The sequence below is a fragment of the Alligator mississippiensis genome, chromosome 2, assembly GCF_030867095.1.
Source record: "Alligator mississippiensis isolate rAllMis1 chromosome 2, rAllMis1, whole genome shotgun sequence".
In the NCBI taxonomy this organism is placed as follows: domain Eukaryota; kingdom Metazoa; phylum Chordata; order Crocodylia; family Alligatoridae; genus Alligator; species Alligator mississippiensis.
Genome location: NC_081825.1, coordinates 86,460,527 through 86,479,311, shown reverse-complemented (window position 1 = coordinate 86,479,311; position 18,785 = coordinate 86,460,527). Strand labels below are relative to the sequence as shown.

The 18,785-nt window shown below is 41.3% G+C and overlaps 1 protein-coding gene across 1 annotated transcript in view; it reads left to right on the top strand.

Annotated features, from left to right (window-relative positions):
- Positions 1 to 17,156, top strand: part of CPE (carboxypeptidase E) — a 105,322-nt gene extending 88,166 nt beyond the window's left edge. Inside the window, exons 6-9 of the mRNA XM_059721903.1 lie at positions 1,599 to 1,738; positions 8,038 to 8,137; positions 11,300 to 11,418; positions 13,605 to 17,156. Coding sequence (XP_059577886.1) covers positions 1,599 to 1,738; positions 8,038 to 8,137; positions 11,300 to 11,418; positions 13,605 to 13,703 — 458 coding nt within the window. The 3' untranslated portion in view covers positions 13,704 to 17,156. The remainder of the gene's footprint in view (positions 1 to 1,598; positions 1,739 to 8,037; positions 8,138 to 11,299; positions 11,419 to 13,604) is intronic.
- The last annotated feature ends 1,629 nt before the right edge of the window (positions 17,157 to 18,785 follow it).

Here is an 18,785-nt window from a genome sequence, read left to right as displayed (position 1 = left end):
GTATTTTAGTTACATAGGCAGCATTCAGTATTTAACTTTTTACTTATGTGTGTCTCTGTGAGCAGGGTGGAATCAGGCTGGATTATTTGGTCAGTAGTGGTGATACAGATAGCAAGAGGGAGATGGATAAGGAACAATTTGCTTTTAGAAAGTGTAGCACCCAGGTGTATGCCATTTGCCACTTAGGAGCTTCTGGTTAAGGGTAGTACTGGGATGGAGGAGAGCTGACATCAAATCTGACTGTGCTATAGCCTTCCTTGGGCAAGTCATTTTCTTCCGTTAGATCTAGATTGGGCTTATAAGAAAGGCCTTGGCCTGTAGATTTCAACATGTCAAAAAATTGGACCTATACCCAAGAAGGCTGGTCCCAATAGACAAGGTCATAAAGCCTGGGAATAGAGAGAGTTGGGTGGAATGGCACTGCCTACCTTTTGCATAATAGCCCAGTGGTTAGAGTACTTCTCCAGAAAGCAGGAGATCTGGATTCTAGGCCTTCCTCAGCCTGAATTGATTAAATCCACATGCAAACAGAAAGACTAGGGACAGACATTCAAAAAGCCTGAGCCTGAATTGATTCAATCTTTGCATATTAGTTTAACCTGCCTAGGTTTAACCGGTTTATGACTGCACAGACATTCTCTCTGGACTAAAGAAATGCAGGCATATGCCTGCAGCAGCTAAGGCTAGAAGCCAGGGGTGCTAGAACAGCCCCTTCCCCGCCCCCCCTTCCACAGTCCTGAGCTGAGGGGGGGCATGGCCAGGCCCTGGCAGGACACCCTGATTAGGAAGGGGTGTAAACCCCCACTCTGCCTGCACTATCTCAGGCTTTTCCCCACTCACTACTCAAAGGGTAGGAGTGTTGCCAGACCCCAGACCCTGGATAGCACTCTGAGGCAAAGGGGGTCAGGTGCAGTGCATGCATCTGCTGATTATATGATGATACTGAGCTTTTCAATATCTCTTACCCTGCCTCTTCATACTGTCTGCAAACGTGGCAGGTGAGGGAACCTGCTTTTATCAGCCCATCAACAAAACAAAAGCCCCTCTCATTAGTTTAATCAGCTCCATTAGTTTAAGCAGCTTCTTAAACAGCTTTTTCCAGGACCTAATGCAGTCCTCTTTCACAATATTTTTTTATTATGTTTTCATTTAATTTATCATTAACTGCTGTTCACTATAGATTACATAATAGTCAGCTTTTACTTTAACAATAACTGCACCACACCTAGAAACTGTTCTCAGTTTCTTTTTTTTCAAAAAAAAAATGCTTTCTGCCAAGTATGCAGCAGTCAATATGTCCCATCAGAATACAGAGGTCAAATGTTCAGATGCAATGTTCCAAGGACTTTCCCCCCTAACTTTCTTCTTCCTCTCAAGAAAAATTGTGGGCCTGGCTTTATTTGTTTATTTTTTCTCTCTTGCTTTGGTTTAACTGCACTAATTACTTCAGTTATGCTGTTGGGAAAGAGGAATCAGTCCCATTGTGTTCAATGAAGACTTCCTTTAATTCCTGCATTACTAGGAATTTCCTTTTCTTGAAAACTGTGCACTCAGAGCAATGCAAATCTTCTGAACACACCTCTCTGCTGATATTGCAGGAATGCAGGACTTCAATTACCTCAGCAGCAACTGCTTTGAAATCACTGTGGAACTGAGCTGTGAGAAATTCCCACCAGAGGAAACTCTGAAGAGATACTGGGAGGACAACAAGAACTCACTTGTCAATTACATTGAGCAGGTAGGAGAAAGGAAGTTTATAAAACTCTAAGGCTAGGGACAGAAATTACACATAAACCAGTATAAGTGATTTGAAACTGGTCTAAACTTGTAACGGAATAGAGGTTCAGCCCACATAGACCTGTTCCAAAATGACAGAACCTGATTTAATATAGATCTTGATGGATGTAATATCTGATTTAATCAGTTTAGGTTAGAACAGTCTATTGAACTTCTGTGTCAGATCTCCTCCTGACTCATTACCGCACAGTCCCACTTACACACCTACCCCACTAACCTTGCCTTGCAGGGCAGGCAGGCTAGCCTTGGCCTGTGCTCCCGCTTATCTGCCCCTGGGCTGTCACAGAGCCAAAGCAGCAAAATCTCTATTCCCCAGCCCTATGTCGTGCCTGCATCTGTCAGCCAAGCCGTGCAGTGTGGTAGGGGAGTGAAGGTCCCTCACTCTGCCAGAATTGCTGGGGGGGGGGGGCACGCTGCAGGGGCTTTCTCTGCTTCCTCTGACTGCCCTGGTGTGACTGCACTCTCTAGCCTCACCCCCTGCTAGCTGTTAGGGGCATCGGTGATGCGTAGGGGGTGCACGCGGGTGCACGTGCACTCCCTGAGATTGGCAGTGCACCCCCTAAGAAAAGCACCATCAATACTGCCTGGCAGTGCCTGTGGGTGGTCATCAATTGCCACCCCCTCCCCCCTGGCTGCCGACAATGCTGATGGCATCTGTGGGTGGTCGCTGACCACTGGTTGGCACTTGCCACCCTCTCCCCCACTGCTGATACCGCTGTGGCCACCTGCAGGAGCTCCCCACTCGGCCCACCCCTACCACTGACACTGCTGTGGCTGCCTGTGGGAGCTTGCTGCTGTCATGCTCTCGTTGCCAACACCACCACCACTGCCTGCGTGCGGTCACCGTGCCCCCCACCCTCTGGGGACATGCATCGTTCATGGTTAGGGGGCAGAGGGGAAGCGGATATGAGGGGAAAAGTGAAGGTCTTCTCTCCTGCCCTAGCCCCCCTGACCCACCCAGAACCACTGAGGAGGGGCACACCTCAGGGGCTTTCTCCACTCCCCCACTGACTACCCTCCCTTTTTGTTTGTCTGTACTTAGCCTTAATGTTTTCTTTTGACAGATAGGGATAAACAGTGGTAACTGTCTACTGTATTAATCTGATCATATACCATAATTGTGATTAATTTATAATCACCGTTTAACCCATAATTTGCTTATGGGTTAAACCCCAGCTGATGCTTTCATACAGCTGAAGCAAAGTTGGTCACAAGAGGGAAGACAGTAACTATTGTATCCTAGTTCTGTGGCTAGACGTGCATAAGGGTGCTATGGCTGCCAAAGCTGCTGACATTAACTCTAGACACATCTATTATGATTACAACTTTATTTTAAATTCATAGACTCTGATTACAGGTGAGCCTGAACCACAATCCTGAATCCAGATACCTTAGAGCAGTGGTGCCCAACCTATCTGGCCTTGTGGGTTGGGTGAGTGGTGTTGGGCTCGGTTACAGACTGAATGCCTTGCGCCGGGTCAGACTGTGTACAAGATCCAGTGAGGGCTCAGTTTGGCCACAGAATGATCCTGCATGCTTGATTTGGCTCCGGAGCAATCCTGTGCACTAGCCTAACCCTGCATGCCAGATCTGGTCATGCAGTGACCAGAGGTCCTAACAGTCTTGACTTCAGAGTCTTTTGAAATCTTTTTGTGAACACAGAACAGCAGCAGAGTTTCCCAGTGCCTGAAGAAGAATGTTTGTGCCTGAAATCTTGCAAATAACTTTTTTCCAACTATTTAGTGGATCTAATAAAAGATACCACATCTACCAAAGAACCTTGCCTGTTTGTGAATATTGTACTTAAAGCTTGTTAATATTTATGACTAAAATTTAGAGATGTATGCCTGGAGTTATGACAGCAGAGATATAACTAGCCAAAATAACTGGTTTGCATAATAGAGACATTTATTGTAGAATAATTTACATAAGGAAAAATGCTGACATTTGCCAGATAAAATATTTACAGTGAATAAAATTAATCTGAGTCTGTATGTAAGTTTTGTGTGTAATGAAGCAGCAAGGTATTTGTATTTTAGGGTTTTTCCCCATTGCTACAGGATCCCACTGTTGACTGTCTGGGAACTCTGCACATTACTCTGCATGAGACTTAATTTTTCAAAACGCATTGGAATGTAGTCTGTCATGGAGCCTTCCTGGTTGTATATATGTATCAGGTCTTGAATTGCCATCTTTCCTTGCTGCTGTGGAGTTTCAAGCTTGATCACTGAAGCTCAGTTGTTCTCATAATTTACCCTTCTGCTGGCCTTTTCTGCAGTGACTCCAGATTGTCAGAAGCCAGGGTAGAGATATGCCTTACAGATTAACTGAATCAGAGATGCATATGCTGATATACATCATGACTGAGTTATTGCTCACAAAAACTGATGCTTATCTGATTCAGTTAGTCTATAAGGTGCATTTCTACCCTGGCTTTTGCCTGATTTAAGATTTGCATTGCTAGCTACCTCTGTCTAGATTCTCAGTGATGGCAAAGGAGTGCAAGTTCTATTCAGTAGCTTAACAAGAGGTGGGCAACTGGGACATCAGCCCTGGGTACCCACTTCGAGCATGTGCAAAAATGGCGGCGGCTGCTGCTGCTGCTGTTAGTTCAGCCACTGCCACTGCCATAGCCAGCCCAGCCTGCCTCCTGTTGCCACTACTGCTATCCATGGCACAGACCCTGGTAGTTGTACCTCTGCTAGAGAAGATGTAGATCTGGCTTTTCTGTTCTTCTTACCTGCTCTGCGACAAACTATATAAATTAGACATAAGTTATAAGTACCGATAGTGGCCAAAAAAGTGGATGTTGGATGTTAAGCCACTTGCTTCTCTACACCCATCAGAACTAGAAGTAGGTATGTGTTCCCTTTACCACAGGAGGACTTCTCTTCACTGGCCAGTTATATTTCTTTTGATGTGCATCATCTTATGTATATCTGATTCAGTTAGTGTATAGGATGTATATCTACCTTGTCTTCTGACAATCTGGAGTTATTGCAGAAAAGTCCAGCAACACGGTAAAGACATAGTTCAGTACAAAAATGGCTATGCTGCACCAGACAACCTGGGTCACAATTTTTGAATGAGGTTACTCCATCACCAAGGTCAATGTGAGTTTTACCATTACGTAAATGGAAGCAGGACTGATTATTGTTAAGGATTTACTCCTATATGGGGCTGAGCGACTAATGGAAAAGAGTCAATGAAAGTGGGAGTTGAAGCTGCCTACATTTTACATAAAATTCTTCCTTCTTTGCAAGACCAGACTTAAGGGGTAGATCCAGTAAGAGACTTAGACATCTAGAGTAAGACTTTGAATGATTTAGGAGCATAGTCCAGGATTACAATTCTAAAACCTCCCAGTTAGTGCCCATCTGAACCTGGATGCTCCTTTTAGTTTCACTGACTGCTTTCCAGGCACCTAGGAGTAGGCCCTTGTGCATGTCCAGAACTGTTCCAGACTTGACAGGGCTGATCAACTCAGAACCTAGGTCATGGCTAAGCCTGACTAGGGTCCAGAAGCTAGGTGTTCTGTTGCCTAAGTCCAGTGAGAACCTTAGTCTCACAGGTGTTGTCAGAGTATGCCTAGCATGCTTACATGATTGGACTCCCTAACAAATACAGTGGTGGTTGCCCTTACTTTAAAAGATGGCAGGAAGAGGAGAAACAACTGGTAATAGTACTAAATTTCTCCTTATAGAAGAACAAAATGGCTAGAGTGCTCATTCACCAAGCAAGAAACCTGGATTAAGTTGTTACCTTGGCCTGAAGTGTGTAGATCCCGTATTTCCCACAAGCATGCCTTTGGATGATTACTCTTAACTGGGGCATTCTCCGTACCTCCTGTTGAAGCTGTGCTACTGTACAGCAAAAAATTCAAGATTCACTGCATTAGATAGAGACAGTTTTGTTGTCTAGTGATTAGGATATAATTGGTCTAGGGTAAGGGATCTTGAGTTATGGTCTCTACTCCTTACTGACTTAACCACTGTTGGGTGAATTCTCTCACTACTTGGCCCTTATATAAAAGGTCTCACTACCTCATCTTCCTCTTCTGTTTTAAAGAAAAAAGTAAGTTCCCCTCAGTCCTTGGAATGGTGTCTAGGCACCTATATATATATATATACACACACAGACACACACACACACACACATCTATAAGAGAGGGTAAAAAGTTATGGATCTCAAGGCTAAGTACAGATAGTCAAAAAGTCTGAGGCTGAATTGATTCAATCTTCACAAGTTAGGGCATAGACAGAAGAGTAGCTCTCTGCTATAACTCAAAACACTTTGCAGGAAGTGTTCTTAGTTGCAATGATTTCCTGGCTTAAACAGAAGTTCACTGTTGGGTCCAGAGGGATGTGGGGGAGGGGGTTGGAGAACCTAGCTGCTGGCTGCAGCCTGCAGTTGGTTTCCCCTCCTCCCTCCCAACCTGGGCACTGTTTTCAGAATGGTAGGGGGGAAAGGGAGTGGAGGGAGCTCATTCTAGGTGTTCCCCAGCCATAGCTAGAGGGTGGAATGGGTGGGGTGAAGTGCTCACTGAAAAAATCCCAGACCAGGCTCCCTCCACTCCCTTTCCCCCTTCCCATTCTGAAAGCAGCTCTGAGGCTGGGAGGCAGGCAGACACCAGTTACTGAAGATGCTATGTTTTGAAATGTCTTCATTTGAACTCTTATGCAATGAAGGTTCAGATTTTCATAGGATCAGGCCCTTTTCAGCCATACACTTCTGTTTGGTCATGGCTGTAGAACACTTTCAGGATCTAGATCAGGCAAAAATTGTCACTTCTGTCTGTGCCCTTAGTCTAAGCTGCATAGATTGAACTAATAAGCAAGTGAATAGACATTCACTTTTGATTCTGGAAATGCAACTACATACTTGCAGTGGCCCAGGCCAGAAGCTGGGGGGCATTAGAGCATGTCTCCCTGTTCAGCTGGAGCAGCCAGCTTGAGCCAAGTCTATCCTGCCCACTCTGCAAGGGAGGGGCGGTTTGCAGGAGAGGTGCAAAGCATCCTGGGATGCTGGGGGACTGTAAGTTAACTTGTATCTGGAGGGGATCTGGGACAGAGGTTTAATAAATTGATTTCACCTAAATCAGTTAAGTCTGATATCACATCCATCCAGATTTATGTTAAACCAGTTTTGGCCACTCAGAAGCCACCAGTGTTAGTGGTTTATGTGCACTGAACTTCAGATTCGAACCGATTTCCAATCACCTATACTGGTTTATGTGTATTTTCTGTCTGTAGCCCAGGTGAACCAACATGTTCCTGTAGCCATTTGTAAGATGCCAGGAGAGGCTAATTCACCCAAGTCCTCAGCCTTTTCCTAGTGGTCAGATAGCTCAATGGGTGACTGGTGCTGCCTTAGTCGGGGGGGAGGGGGGGCATGTCCCCCCATGGCCAATCTCACTAACTTTGGAGGGGTCCCCCCACGGCCGATCGCAAGACAGCCGATCGCTGTGGCCAGTAGCTACAGCCGCTTTGGGAGCGTTACGGCACTCCACTCCCTGGCCAGTGCTTGCAGGGTGGGCACCGGTGCTCCTGCCTGCCCCCCACATCTGTCACCTAAGCGGCAAGCGTGACCAGTCAGGAGGTGCACCGGCACTCTTAAGGGTGCATGTGCACTCCCGTGCGCCCCCTATGAATTGCCACTGGCTAACTCTATGTAGCTGTGCACTGGCTGTATTAATATTAGCCAGTTCCCTGCTCAGTATTCAGGCTCCATTCTCAGGCATGTAGCTCCCCTTTTTTTACTGTAAATGGAGGTATCAAAGCAGACTTCTGGATTCCTCTCCAGGGGCCCAAAAGTTAGATGCTGCAGTACCTCACTTTTAGGCACCGGTGTCCTTTATTTGGCCCTAAATTTGTGTAGTTGAGAAAAATAAACAACATGTGCAAAAGCTCTCGTTTGGGCTGCCTCCCAACTGCTTTCATCATGTTCATTAATACATAATAATAAAAGGATTCAAGTGAGTGCATATTTCCCTTCATGGTTTGCTGCATACTTATGTTAATGCTGCATAGCACAAATGAATTAGTCACATCAACAGCTGAAGTCTCTTGGCTCAGTCACTGGGTGATATTCCATTGATATTTAGAAATTATCCTTGCTAGTTATTTTCAGCATGTAGTGTTGGGATTGGGATCATGCAGTATTTGATATGTTGCTGACCTGAACAGCTGTCTTTTTTCTTTAGAAAACATCTAATTTCCCATGTATTGTTGGCTTTTCTAGATACATCGGGGAGTGAAGGGATTTGTTAGAGATCTTCAGGGTAATCCAATTGCAAATGCTACAATTTCTGTGGAGGGAATAAATCATGACATTACATCAGGTAAGCGACACACTTGAGATGATTAAGAAATAAACAACAACAAAGGGTACTAGAAAATATCATTATACCTCTCCACCTTGCAATCTGGTGTCAGATCATCTTGGGTCTTATTACATATTGTTAACTAAGCATGCTACCTCAAGCTGCTAGGTGGAAGACGACATGAGGTTTGGAAGGAAATTTCCCTCTGGCACGGTATTCCATATTTACCATCTGCCATCCTTTCCTTTTGAAGCAGCTGATTCTGGCCAGTGTTGGAGGCAAGGCTACACTAGACAGATCACTGGTCCAATCCAGTCTTACACTCCTCATCAAGGCACTGTTATGAAGCTGTGTTGGGTAACTCAGTAGATGGCACTCTTCCTTCTGAGTCTCTGGGCACATCTACAGTGTTACTGAGCAGTCATTTAGTACTTGCTGTAGTCCTGGCAGTGCATGGGTCATTTCTGACCCTACTGTGCAGGGTTGGCTTGTTGCTACTGTGCAGTAGCATGGGCATCACAGTTCATGCCTGCCAACACTATGTCACCATATAGTACTGAAGCACATAGCATCTTGTATAGAAACACCCTCTGTATAGCTAACATATGCAGAGTTCTGTTATGAAGCAGTGTCCTTCCACTGGCACTATCTTGAGGATGAAATCTAAAATGGAGTTTTTAGTCCCTTGTGATCATTAAAGAACCCAGTGGGCTTTTGGCTGGAGGAGGAGTATTAACATTGCACACTCTTGGGCACATTCTAATTTAGGTAATGATATTCTGCCTAGATAAGTCTCCCTGATGTTTTGGTATTCTTTCCCTCATTTGTTTATAAAGATTGTCTAGCACTGGTATCTTTCTACCATTGCTGTATTTCACCCTTGAGGTAAATTTCTAGTTGATGCCATGTAAAGTGTTCCCTATATATTAACACTTTTTAATTTAAAATGACATTCTTATGCAAAGTGCAAATTAAATTAATAATAATTAATGTCCCACACAGCCAGGGCTATCTTATATGGAGCCCATTTCCCTGGCAATGTGTTATTTTTCCATCATTGTTTAAGATTTGCCAATATGTTCATCTGGTCTTCCTTCCTTGTTATGCTCATGCTATAACAAAGTGGGTAGGATTACTACCAACCAGAAAAGTGGGCAGTATCTCAAGCAGTAGCTTCCTCCTTTATATAAGAATGGAAAAAGGTATGAAAGATAGAGGACAGGAAGACAGGTGCCAAGGATCAAGAGGAGGAAAGAAGTGCTGAGGGAGAGAGGATTGTCCTATATTTTAAGATCAATATCTATCATCTTCTGAGCTACAATGGTGACAGATCCAGGTATGATATTATCTGGCATACTTCTATGGGGATAAGGACATCTAAGCCATCCACATATATCCTTATTGCTGTGCATGTGCAAGACTGTAACAGTAATACAACACTAAAAAATTGAAAAAACAAGCAGTTAAAATCAGGACATTAAAAAATATAGTGTGAATATTCAGCATCAGTTCTGCTCCTTTCTGTATGCCTTAAAATTCAGTCCCGTTGTAGTGCCAGGTAATATAATTGACTATCATTATAATTTTGCCCAGAATATCTTTGTCATATTTCAAATAAGAAAAATATGGGAGCAATTAGTTTGATGCCTCTTAAAGCCAGTAATCCTTTAAGTGAGGATTTCTGAACTGGACTTTGACCAACTCCAACTACACTGACATTTTCTAAGAATATTTTTCTGAGCAATTAAATAATACTTCCCTCTGTGCACAACAGTTTTTTAAAAGTTCCCATATAGTTGCAAAAGGGATGAACAAGGAATGAGGGAAATAGTGGTGTAAGCAATGTTAGTAGCCTTAAGTGGCATCAATGAGTAACCTTCATTGTGGCAGAGTATTGTCATAAGTTTTGCTTGTCAGATAGGTATGAAGAATTCTCTAAGAAATGCAATGTAATAACATTAAATGCTGAGGAAATATGACATTATTGTATTCACTGGGCCTTATTTTTTATTCACTTATATAAAGGAGCTGTAATGAAGAGGAGGATGTGTGTCATTGGGATCATGGTTTTTTTTAATGGTTCACTGTGAAGGAGAAAAGGTTCCATTACAGTAACCTAGCCCCTGTCTCTGTTTATTGGTCAGTGTGTTGAAACAATACTTCTCTCTCCTCTCTAGAATATTCTAATCTATATGAATGGGGATTTATTTCCATAACTCAGGCTGATGCTGATGGGAATTACCTGTGCAAACCTTATATACAAAACAGATTTTCTAAACCTAAAGATGATAATAATGACATGGAAAGGAATCCCCATTCTGTATTTGAATACAAGTTATTAATAGAATCATAGAAATTAAGGACTACAAGGGACTTCAAAAGATCATTGAGTCCAACCCCCCTGCTCTAATAATGAAAGGCTGGTTTATATTTATCACAATACATGGAAAATAGTTCTCTCGTGAATAAATTTGAAACCATATTTAAAGTCTGAGCCAATATTTACTGAGGTCATTAAAACTTTTCTTTTAGCTTCAAATGACATTGGTTCAACCCTTGATGAATTCCTTTAGTTAAATAAAAAAATCCACAAGCTGTTGCATAATTAGGTATTGAAATCTACTTTGTTATTTCTGGGATTATATTTTTCAAATATATTATGTAGCCAATGTGTTGCTGACTCCTTTAATTATCACCTCTATAATATCTTCAGAGGAGAAAATCCAGTATATTTGCACTTGAACCCCAAATTTGAGAAAGTTCGGGGAAATCAAAATCCATACTGGACATCAAACTGAAGGCTGATTTAAAGGAGCTGCACTATGGATAACAGTATACTTTTTAAACTTGAACAGTCTTAAACGTTGTCTTTTTTCCACTATACTTTCAACCCTCTAACACAAGAGAGGGTTGCGTTTTTACATAAAAGAGCTTCTTCAAACTCTTTGAAGAAAGGTTCAGTACAACTTAAGAGTACAAACTTACTGGAGATAGGCAAGCCAATATTATACTCTCTATTTATCTAATGTTTCTCTGGAATATTTTCAGATCCACAGAAATACACTTCAAACAAACAAATGAAAGGATAAATAGGTATACAAAGTTGATATATACATGGTAACTTTTTTTAGCTTGTGAGAATTAATTTTATGTATTTTTTTTCTTTTTCTTTCTCTTTAGCCAAAGATGGGGATTACTGGAGATTGCTTGTGCCTGGAAATTACAAACTCACAGCCTCAGCACCAGGCTATCTAGCAATAACTAAAAAAGTGGCTGTTCCCTTTAGCCCTGCCATTGGGGTAAGCATTCATTTATTGGTTGGTTTGCCTTATTTATAACATATACTCCATTATTCTTTCTTCAGACTCTATGGACATCTACCAAAGAGTAGCAAAGCTGCTCTGACACACTGTAATTACTGAAAAGGCTAGGACTCTTTAATTTGGAAAGGAGAAAGCTGAGGGGAGATATGATGGAAGTCTATGAAATCATAAAGGGTATGGAACAACTGAATGGTGAACTATTGTTCACCAAATCTAGGAACTAAGGGGCACCCACTAAAATTAGGTTATGGGCTTAAAACTAACAGGAGAAAGAATTTTTTTATGCATTGTATAGTTAACTTGTGGAATTCATTACCACAGGAGTGGGGGGAGGCAGATAGCATAGCCAGGTTTAAAAAAGGACTGGATAAATACATGGACGATAGCCCTGTCAATGGCTACTGAACAGAGTGGTTGGAACTGTTTCCTCTGCCACCTTTAACTCAATAAATGGTGGATGCCAGGGAGGGTATTGAACAGAGGTTAGATCATGCTAGATGCTCTTCCTTGGTGTGCATTTATATGTGTGCTTTACTGCAGAGTTGACTAATTAGCTCCTTAGTAAAGCATCACAGTCTACACGTGTGCTGGTATTAGGGCACAGACAACTAATTAACTCAACCATAGGATAGTACTATCTCTGAAAGTACTGTCCTTTGACAGAGTAATAAACTGCGCTGAAATGCACATCTAGAAAATGACTGGGTGGGGGCCAGACTCCTGGCTGCCGCCTAGCCACATAGGTCTGCATGTTCAGCACTCTTGTGCCCCAGCCAGCCCTGTTGCTGCCACTCGAAGCCAGGAGCTGACTCCCTGAGGGTCCTGTCAGCCCAGGCCAGCTCTGCCCTGGCTTAAAGTGCTGCTGTCCTGGGTGCACATGTAGATGCTATGTTCAGGAGCAGTTTACTCCAGCTCAAAGTGCTCTGGAGTTTATCATGTCACATTAAGTGCATGCGTAGATGCAGCCCCTGTATAATAGCATCCACTTTTGTCACTGTCACCAGGATACTGGCTAGATGGACCAGTGGTTTGGCCCAGTATGACACTTCTTATGTTCTTATTGGGCACATCTACATGTGACATTACATTGCTGTAGCAATGCACTACAGTGATGTAACGTCTGCGGGTGTCTACACGTGACTAGCAGCTACTTTGCTGTAGTGACATGCTCCCTGGTATAGCATGCCACTACAGCGAAGTAGCTGCTAAAAATAATTGTGCCCTGTGCAAAAGGAAGTACTAAATCATGATGCAGTAACAACATTGCCATAGTGACATGGGAAGACATGTCCATAGTCTTCTAATCTAAATTAGACATTAAATATTCAGTTAGAGTGTAGATTTACCTATAACTTTATGAAGAAGGCCAGGACTAGAACTCTAATAGTGCTCCATATAGGACTTAGATGGTATTTCAGTGCATCAGAGCATCAGTCTTCTTTTGACCTTCTGCACCCTTAAAAGGAAGAATAATACAAATTCATCCCTGGCATAAATCCATTTAGACTTATGCCCCACTTCAGAATTATTTCTGGATGATTAAAACAGCAGTCAGTTTACTGCTGATACATTTACTAGGTTGTCCTATAAAACATAATATCTAAAATCAGTTGTCTTATGTCAGAAAACTCAGTGAACCACACTGGTGGTAAAATGTAGCACACATTTTGCTTTGCCATGCAGTGAACCATAGTCAAAATTTTGATCTAGTGGTTTTATTCTATGCATAGGTGAGTAGTTGAGACAGTCACAATGGTAATACATTTCCTTACCTAGTGCTGAATTTTCAGCTACCTAGGGCCAGATTTTGAAATATATTTGGATTAGTACTCAAACACCTATCTATCTTATTCCCAATGACACTTTTGAAAATTCCATTAGATACTTAACTGCAATGTTGGGTGTCATAATTCTGTTTAAAAATATGACTCCTAATTCTTGAGGGTCGTTGCAAAGCTCAGACAAATATGAGAATACATCCTCTATTATTTCTTTTTCTTTTTGCTCTTAATGGATGCAGTTCCCCTGCTGAGAATATCCTCTCAGATCCAAGTAATTACTTAATAATGCCTTTCAGGAAGTTTGAGAGTCCCTTTCCTGGTGTGCATTCACAGATGCATATATTTAAAAAAAATCACTCGTTCATTGTTTCTCTCACCTAGGTTGATTTTGAATTGGAATCATTGTCTGAGAGAAAAGAAGAAGAAAAGGAAGAGTTAATGGAGTGGTGGAAGATGATGTCAGAAACCTTAAATTTTTAAGTGAAGCTTTGAAATTACACCTTTTAATCTATGACGTGTTGACTTAGTATACTGTACTGTGGACAGTCCCTATACTTTAGATTTTGTGCAATTCACAGTATTTAGAGGTTTTTTCAGCAATCTTTGGATTAGTAACCTGATTTTAAAAAAGCTACTAGTTAGACAAATAAGTTATTACATTTCTTTCATATTATTATAGAACATTCATTTTCCTACATATATGATGCAGAAAAACAGAGGGAGCACCTCAGCAGCCTAAATGGAAATAAAATTTTCTGTTTGTCATTTACAAATTCAAAGCGTGTAGATTAACTCTTGATTATAAAAAAAATGTATATTTTAAGTTCCAAATATCACCAAAAATATTTGGTAGTACTTATAAGGAAATGACCATTCTGTATTGAATTAGCTAATGAATGTCATTGAAAAGGGATATAATAACAGTTTGGTGTTGTAAGTAATGTTTGACAAGAAGTAAAATAGAATATAAAATGTTGTATGTGTCTGCTGTTGGAGCTATTTAAGTGTATAAAAAAATACGTATATGGTTTTATGTTAGTAAGTGGAAAAAACTTGTTTAAGAGGATCTAAGATTAATCGCTGGGAGTGATACAAGTTTATTCCTTCATCTGTTAATGATCCTTCAGCACAGAATTTGGGATGTTTTGGACACTTATTAACCAAATTAAAAATTATGAATGGACAAAGAAGAATTGTTGAAACATGTGCATTTTGTTAACATGCTTCTTGTGTTTGCAGTGTGTTTCAGTGAGAAAAACGTTCAGTGTTTCAGGTGACGTGTGTGCTGACTAGGTGCCTACTTATGGAAGAATGTCTAAAGATTTCATTGTGAAGAGGATGAGCAGCAACAATCTCAAACACTCATTGAAAGATAGCTGAACTTTCAGCTGGAAATGGGTTGGAAATATACTGAGAATGTAAACACACTCTAATTATACACTCTCTCCAGTCAGGAATTAATTGTCTTTTAAACTCTTGTTTCTTCTACTGTTGTTTTAACCTGAAACTTGGAGTAACAGAGGTAAGTAATTGACATATACTAAAATTTTCCAAGCTAAAATATATAATATGCATATACATATGCATATATATAGTTTCTTTTTTGAAAATTTAGTTGTTCAGTTTTTTAAACTAAAGCGTTTTGTTTGATTATTTAGACCTGGAAAAGTGAAATGTCAGAAATGACAATATCCATATAGACTACCTTAACCGTAGATGATATAATTTTGACATAGATGCACAGAAATCAAGGGAGCTATGCTAGTTTAGTTTATACCAGTTGAGGACCTGTCTGAAAATTTAGACTTTTTTGCTGTGTGTCAATTGGTTCATGAACAGGTGTTTGAGATCTTTTTCTATAAGCAACAATATGTAAGAACTAAAATATTTTATATCTTTTCTCAAAGATTTCTCTAGTGTTATTGGCCTACATCAGGGGTATCAAATGGATGAATGGCATGAGGCTGGTCCACAGGTCCTGGACCACCTAGAGCAGGCACTGTGTTCAGCATGCATCCAAGAGTAATCCAGCCAGGGTGGCCACTGCAACCAGGCCATGGACTGGCCCCATGCCATGGGCACATGCTGTGCCCTGTGTTAGTTTGATCGGAGTCAAGGGCAGCACTGGGGGCCAGATGATGAAGCTCTGCAGGCCATATCCAGCCCTCAGGCTGTGTGTTTGATACCCTTGGCCTATATTCAGTCAACAGAAGGTCGTTGGAACTCAGCAACTCCAGATCAGGCCATCATTGCCTAATTTTGTACATAATTAAGTCAATTCAAAAACATCTGCTTTGGATGGTTGAAATTAACAAATCCTATCCTTGGACTTTTGCAGTTCTGAAAACAAATGTGGCCTTTGACCTTCTAAAATGCCCAAGGGGCTGAAGTGAGAAGTAATAAAAATGAATAGTCCTGAATAAAAATTTACTCCATAACATGCAGATCAATGTTGCAGTTGATATTGTATTCCAAATGCTAAGGGAACACTTCTGGATATAAGTTGCAATGATTTGTTAAATGCTGGTATGTTTAGTACCTATTTCATAGTTAGGGGTCTACTCAACTTGAGGCAGCAGCCGGCTGATTTTGCAGGGCTGTCCACTATTTTCGAGGGCTTATTATGGCAGCCCCCCCCCCCCCATACCTCTGATTGGTGGAGGGGCCCCAGTGGCCCTGCCCCCTGCTGCTGATTGGTGGAGAGGGCTGTCCATCATATCACTATGCTCCTCACTGCTGATTGGCTGAGATGGCCTCTGTCATGAGAACCTGCCCCTTGCCACTGATTGGTGGAGAGGAGGTAGGGCTGCATGGCAAGCAGCCCTCTCAGCCAATCAGTGGCTAGGGGCAGAAGCAGCAGCCATCTTGCCTGTTTGTCTTCATGCTGGCAGCCCCTTTCATGCCAGGCTGTGTGGCTGGTAGGATTGCTGGCTGCCAGTAGGGAGCCAGCATTTTATTTTTAGTAAGGTTCCTTCACTCCCCCACAGAGATTTTGTGGAGATCTCTTAATTTCCATGAAATCTATGCAGTTGGGATTTGGGTAGGTCTCTAATCATAGTTAGGATTATATTTAGGATGCAAATGTAAAGAATCACATCTATCTTTGGCATTTTGGTGATAAAATATAACTCCTCTTCCCCCCACAAATGTGTGCAAATATATAAGGTATGCATAAATGCACAGCTATACCTACTATATAGTAATTTAAAATTTAGGAGATGTTAAATTCAAGCCCAACTTTTATGTATACTTATGTTTATGGAAATCCTGATCCTGTGTTCAAATGAGCTGGGCAAAGTCAAAACAAATAGTTTGCAAAATAAGTTAAGCAAAAGACTGCTCATACTTGGCAAATAGGTGCAGAATTGTTTTCAGACTTAAGCTTTTGTAATAAGGCAAGTGTACAGAAAACAAAACCCCATAAACTTTAGGCCAGAATATAATACAATTATACGGCGCAATGCCTGTCATGCATCCAGTCTTCCTGTGTGGTGGATTCTGTGGTATAATTATTGCAGACATTATATCAAACTGAACCTCATAATGGATTTCTGATCCTTGCTTGTATTTCATGAATGTCATAATCAGGTCTATTGTTTCATGCATTTGTAATGAAATGTAATTTCCCATAAGCAATTGTCTTGTTTTCCTTTAGATGTCTGCTTGCTATTGTAGCATTAAAGCAGGTTTATGTAATTAAATATTACAACACCAGAACCACTGCCACAGTTCTTACTGTAAGTAAAATTGCTTAAGAACAGCATAACCAGAACTCTCAATAACTAGTTCATTGTGTAGCTTTTCTGGTTAAAGAGTTGTGCTGTAGGTCTGTGTATGTTGCAATGGAAGATTAAAATGTTGTGTGATGCAGAGTTCTTTGGTTAAAAAGGCACATGTTGTACTATTGTACAATAAATATACAGGTCTATTTAACATGTAAGATGTGTGAATATTTTACAGTGCAAAGTGTTATTTTTTGGCAATATAAGTGAAATATGCTATATACATCTATAGTGAGGAGCCAATGAATCAATTATTTTAACACGCACAAACCAGTGGGGGATTACAGCATGTGTCCCACAGGAAGCAATCTCCCAAATTCATAGCTCTGGACATTGTGCCAGAACAGAATCCTTTATGCATTGCACAGTGTCTTACATTTTTTCCCACGCAACCTCTTTAGCCCCATGGGTAGGAGCGAGATGCTCTGGACCTATACAATGTTGTCCTGAGAGGGTGTATATGTATGAGTCTCTTCCCTAATACTTCCACTCTTGTTCCTTCCATACACGTTCCCAGGATTGGTTGTCTGTTTATGCAGCTGGGTGGCACTACCACACCCCTCATAACTGCAGGCTCAGGGGTCAGGGCTTTCCCTTTAGTACTAGTGATGAAGTAAATACAATAAATTCAATAGAAACATCATCTTTGTGTAATATTTTCCCCCTTACACAGAAACTGTCCTAGTAGCTGTTTATGAACTGGAGCACAGCACTGACCATTCCAGACCTTTTCTGAGCTGACAAGTAAGATGAATGGAAAATTAAACAAAACCCACAATATTTCTCTCAAGAACTGTGACTCATGTGGGACAAGCTGCCAGGTCTCTCCCTGCTCCCCACAAAATCTTTTTAGTGGGTCTAATAGGTGTTGAATTCTCATATTTAATATAAATGCCCATGACCAGAAAGATATTGTTGAAGTAGAAAGGACACAGAAAAGAGGGATATAAGAGTTTAAGGGTCTGCAGAAATGACATTTAAGGCCAGATTAAAAGGTCTAGAAACTCTGAGCCTGATTGTCTTTGGCACCTGAGCTTACACCACCAAGAATAGCTTTCTGGTTATTGCCTAGTGCAATGAGATTTAGAGAGGCAGCTCCCTGGCCCCACCAACCCAGACACCTTAGAAGATCCCACCCTGACAATGAACTTAATACTATTGATTAAAATAGTTAATAATTTGGTCGCAAATTCAGTATTGATATCAACTGCAGTAAACAAAGAAGACACAAAACTATTTCCCCCTCTTTCCCTTCTGACTTCTGAGTATGTAGGATGCACTCCATGTTTTTCAGGTTTTTCTACAAGCATTAGGGCTAACACTAATTTTAAGGGGAATGAAAGTGGAGGTTCTGATTTAATCCTATGCCTCCAGGAGCTAAGTGTTTTAAAAACACCAAATTGTATAAAATTCAGTAGAATTGCAAGAACCAGCAATATAGCTGTTTACCTTGACTGATAATTACAAGCAGAGATAGCAGAGCTGACCTGGAGGCCTTTCAGCACTGAACTCTCCTCAGCTCTTTTCCTTCGCTTTGCATATAGATAGACCTAACTATTGAAGTGAAATCAGAGGATTCTGATATACGTTCTTCTGATGCAATCGTCATGTCCGCATGATTCTTTAGCATAGCAAGACTGCTGTAACTTTTAATTCTGCTTTGTTCAGGGTAAAAGTTAAGGTGATTTAGATAACTGGTGGACGTAATAGATTATAACAGCTAACGAGTGCTCCTGGGCAAGAGTTGCTTCTTTCCTTCAAAGCAGCTAACATGTATGTT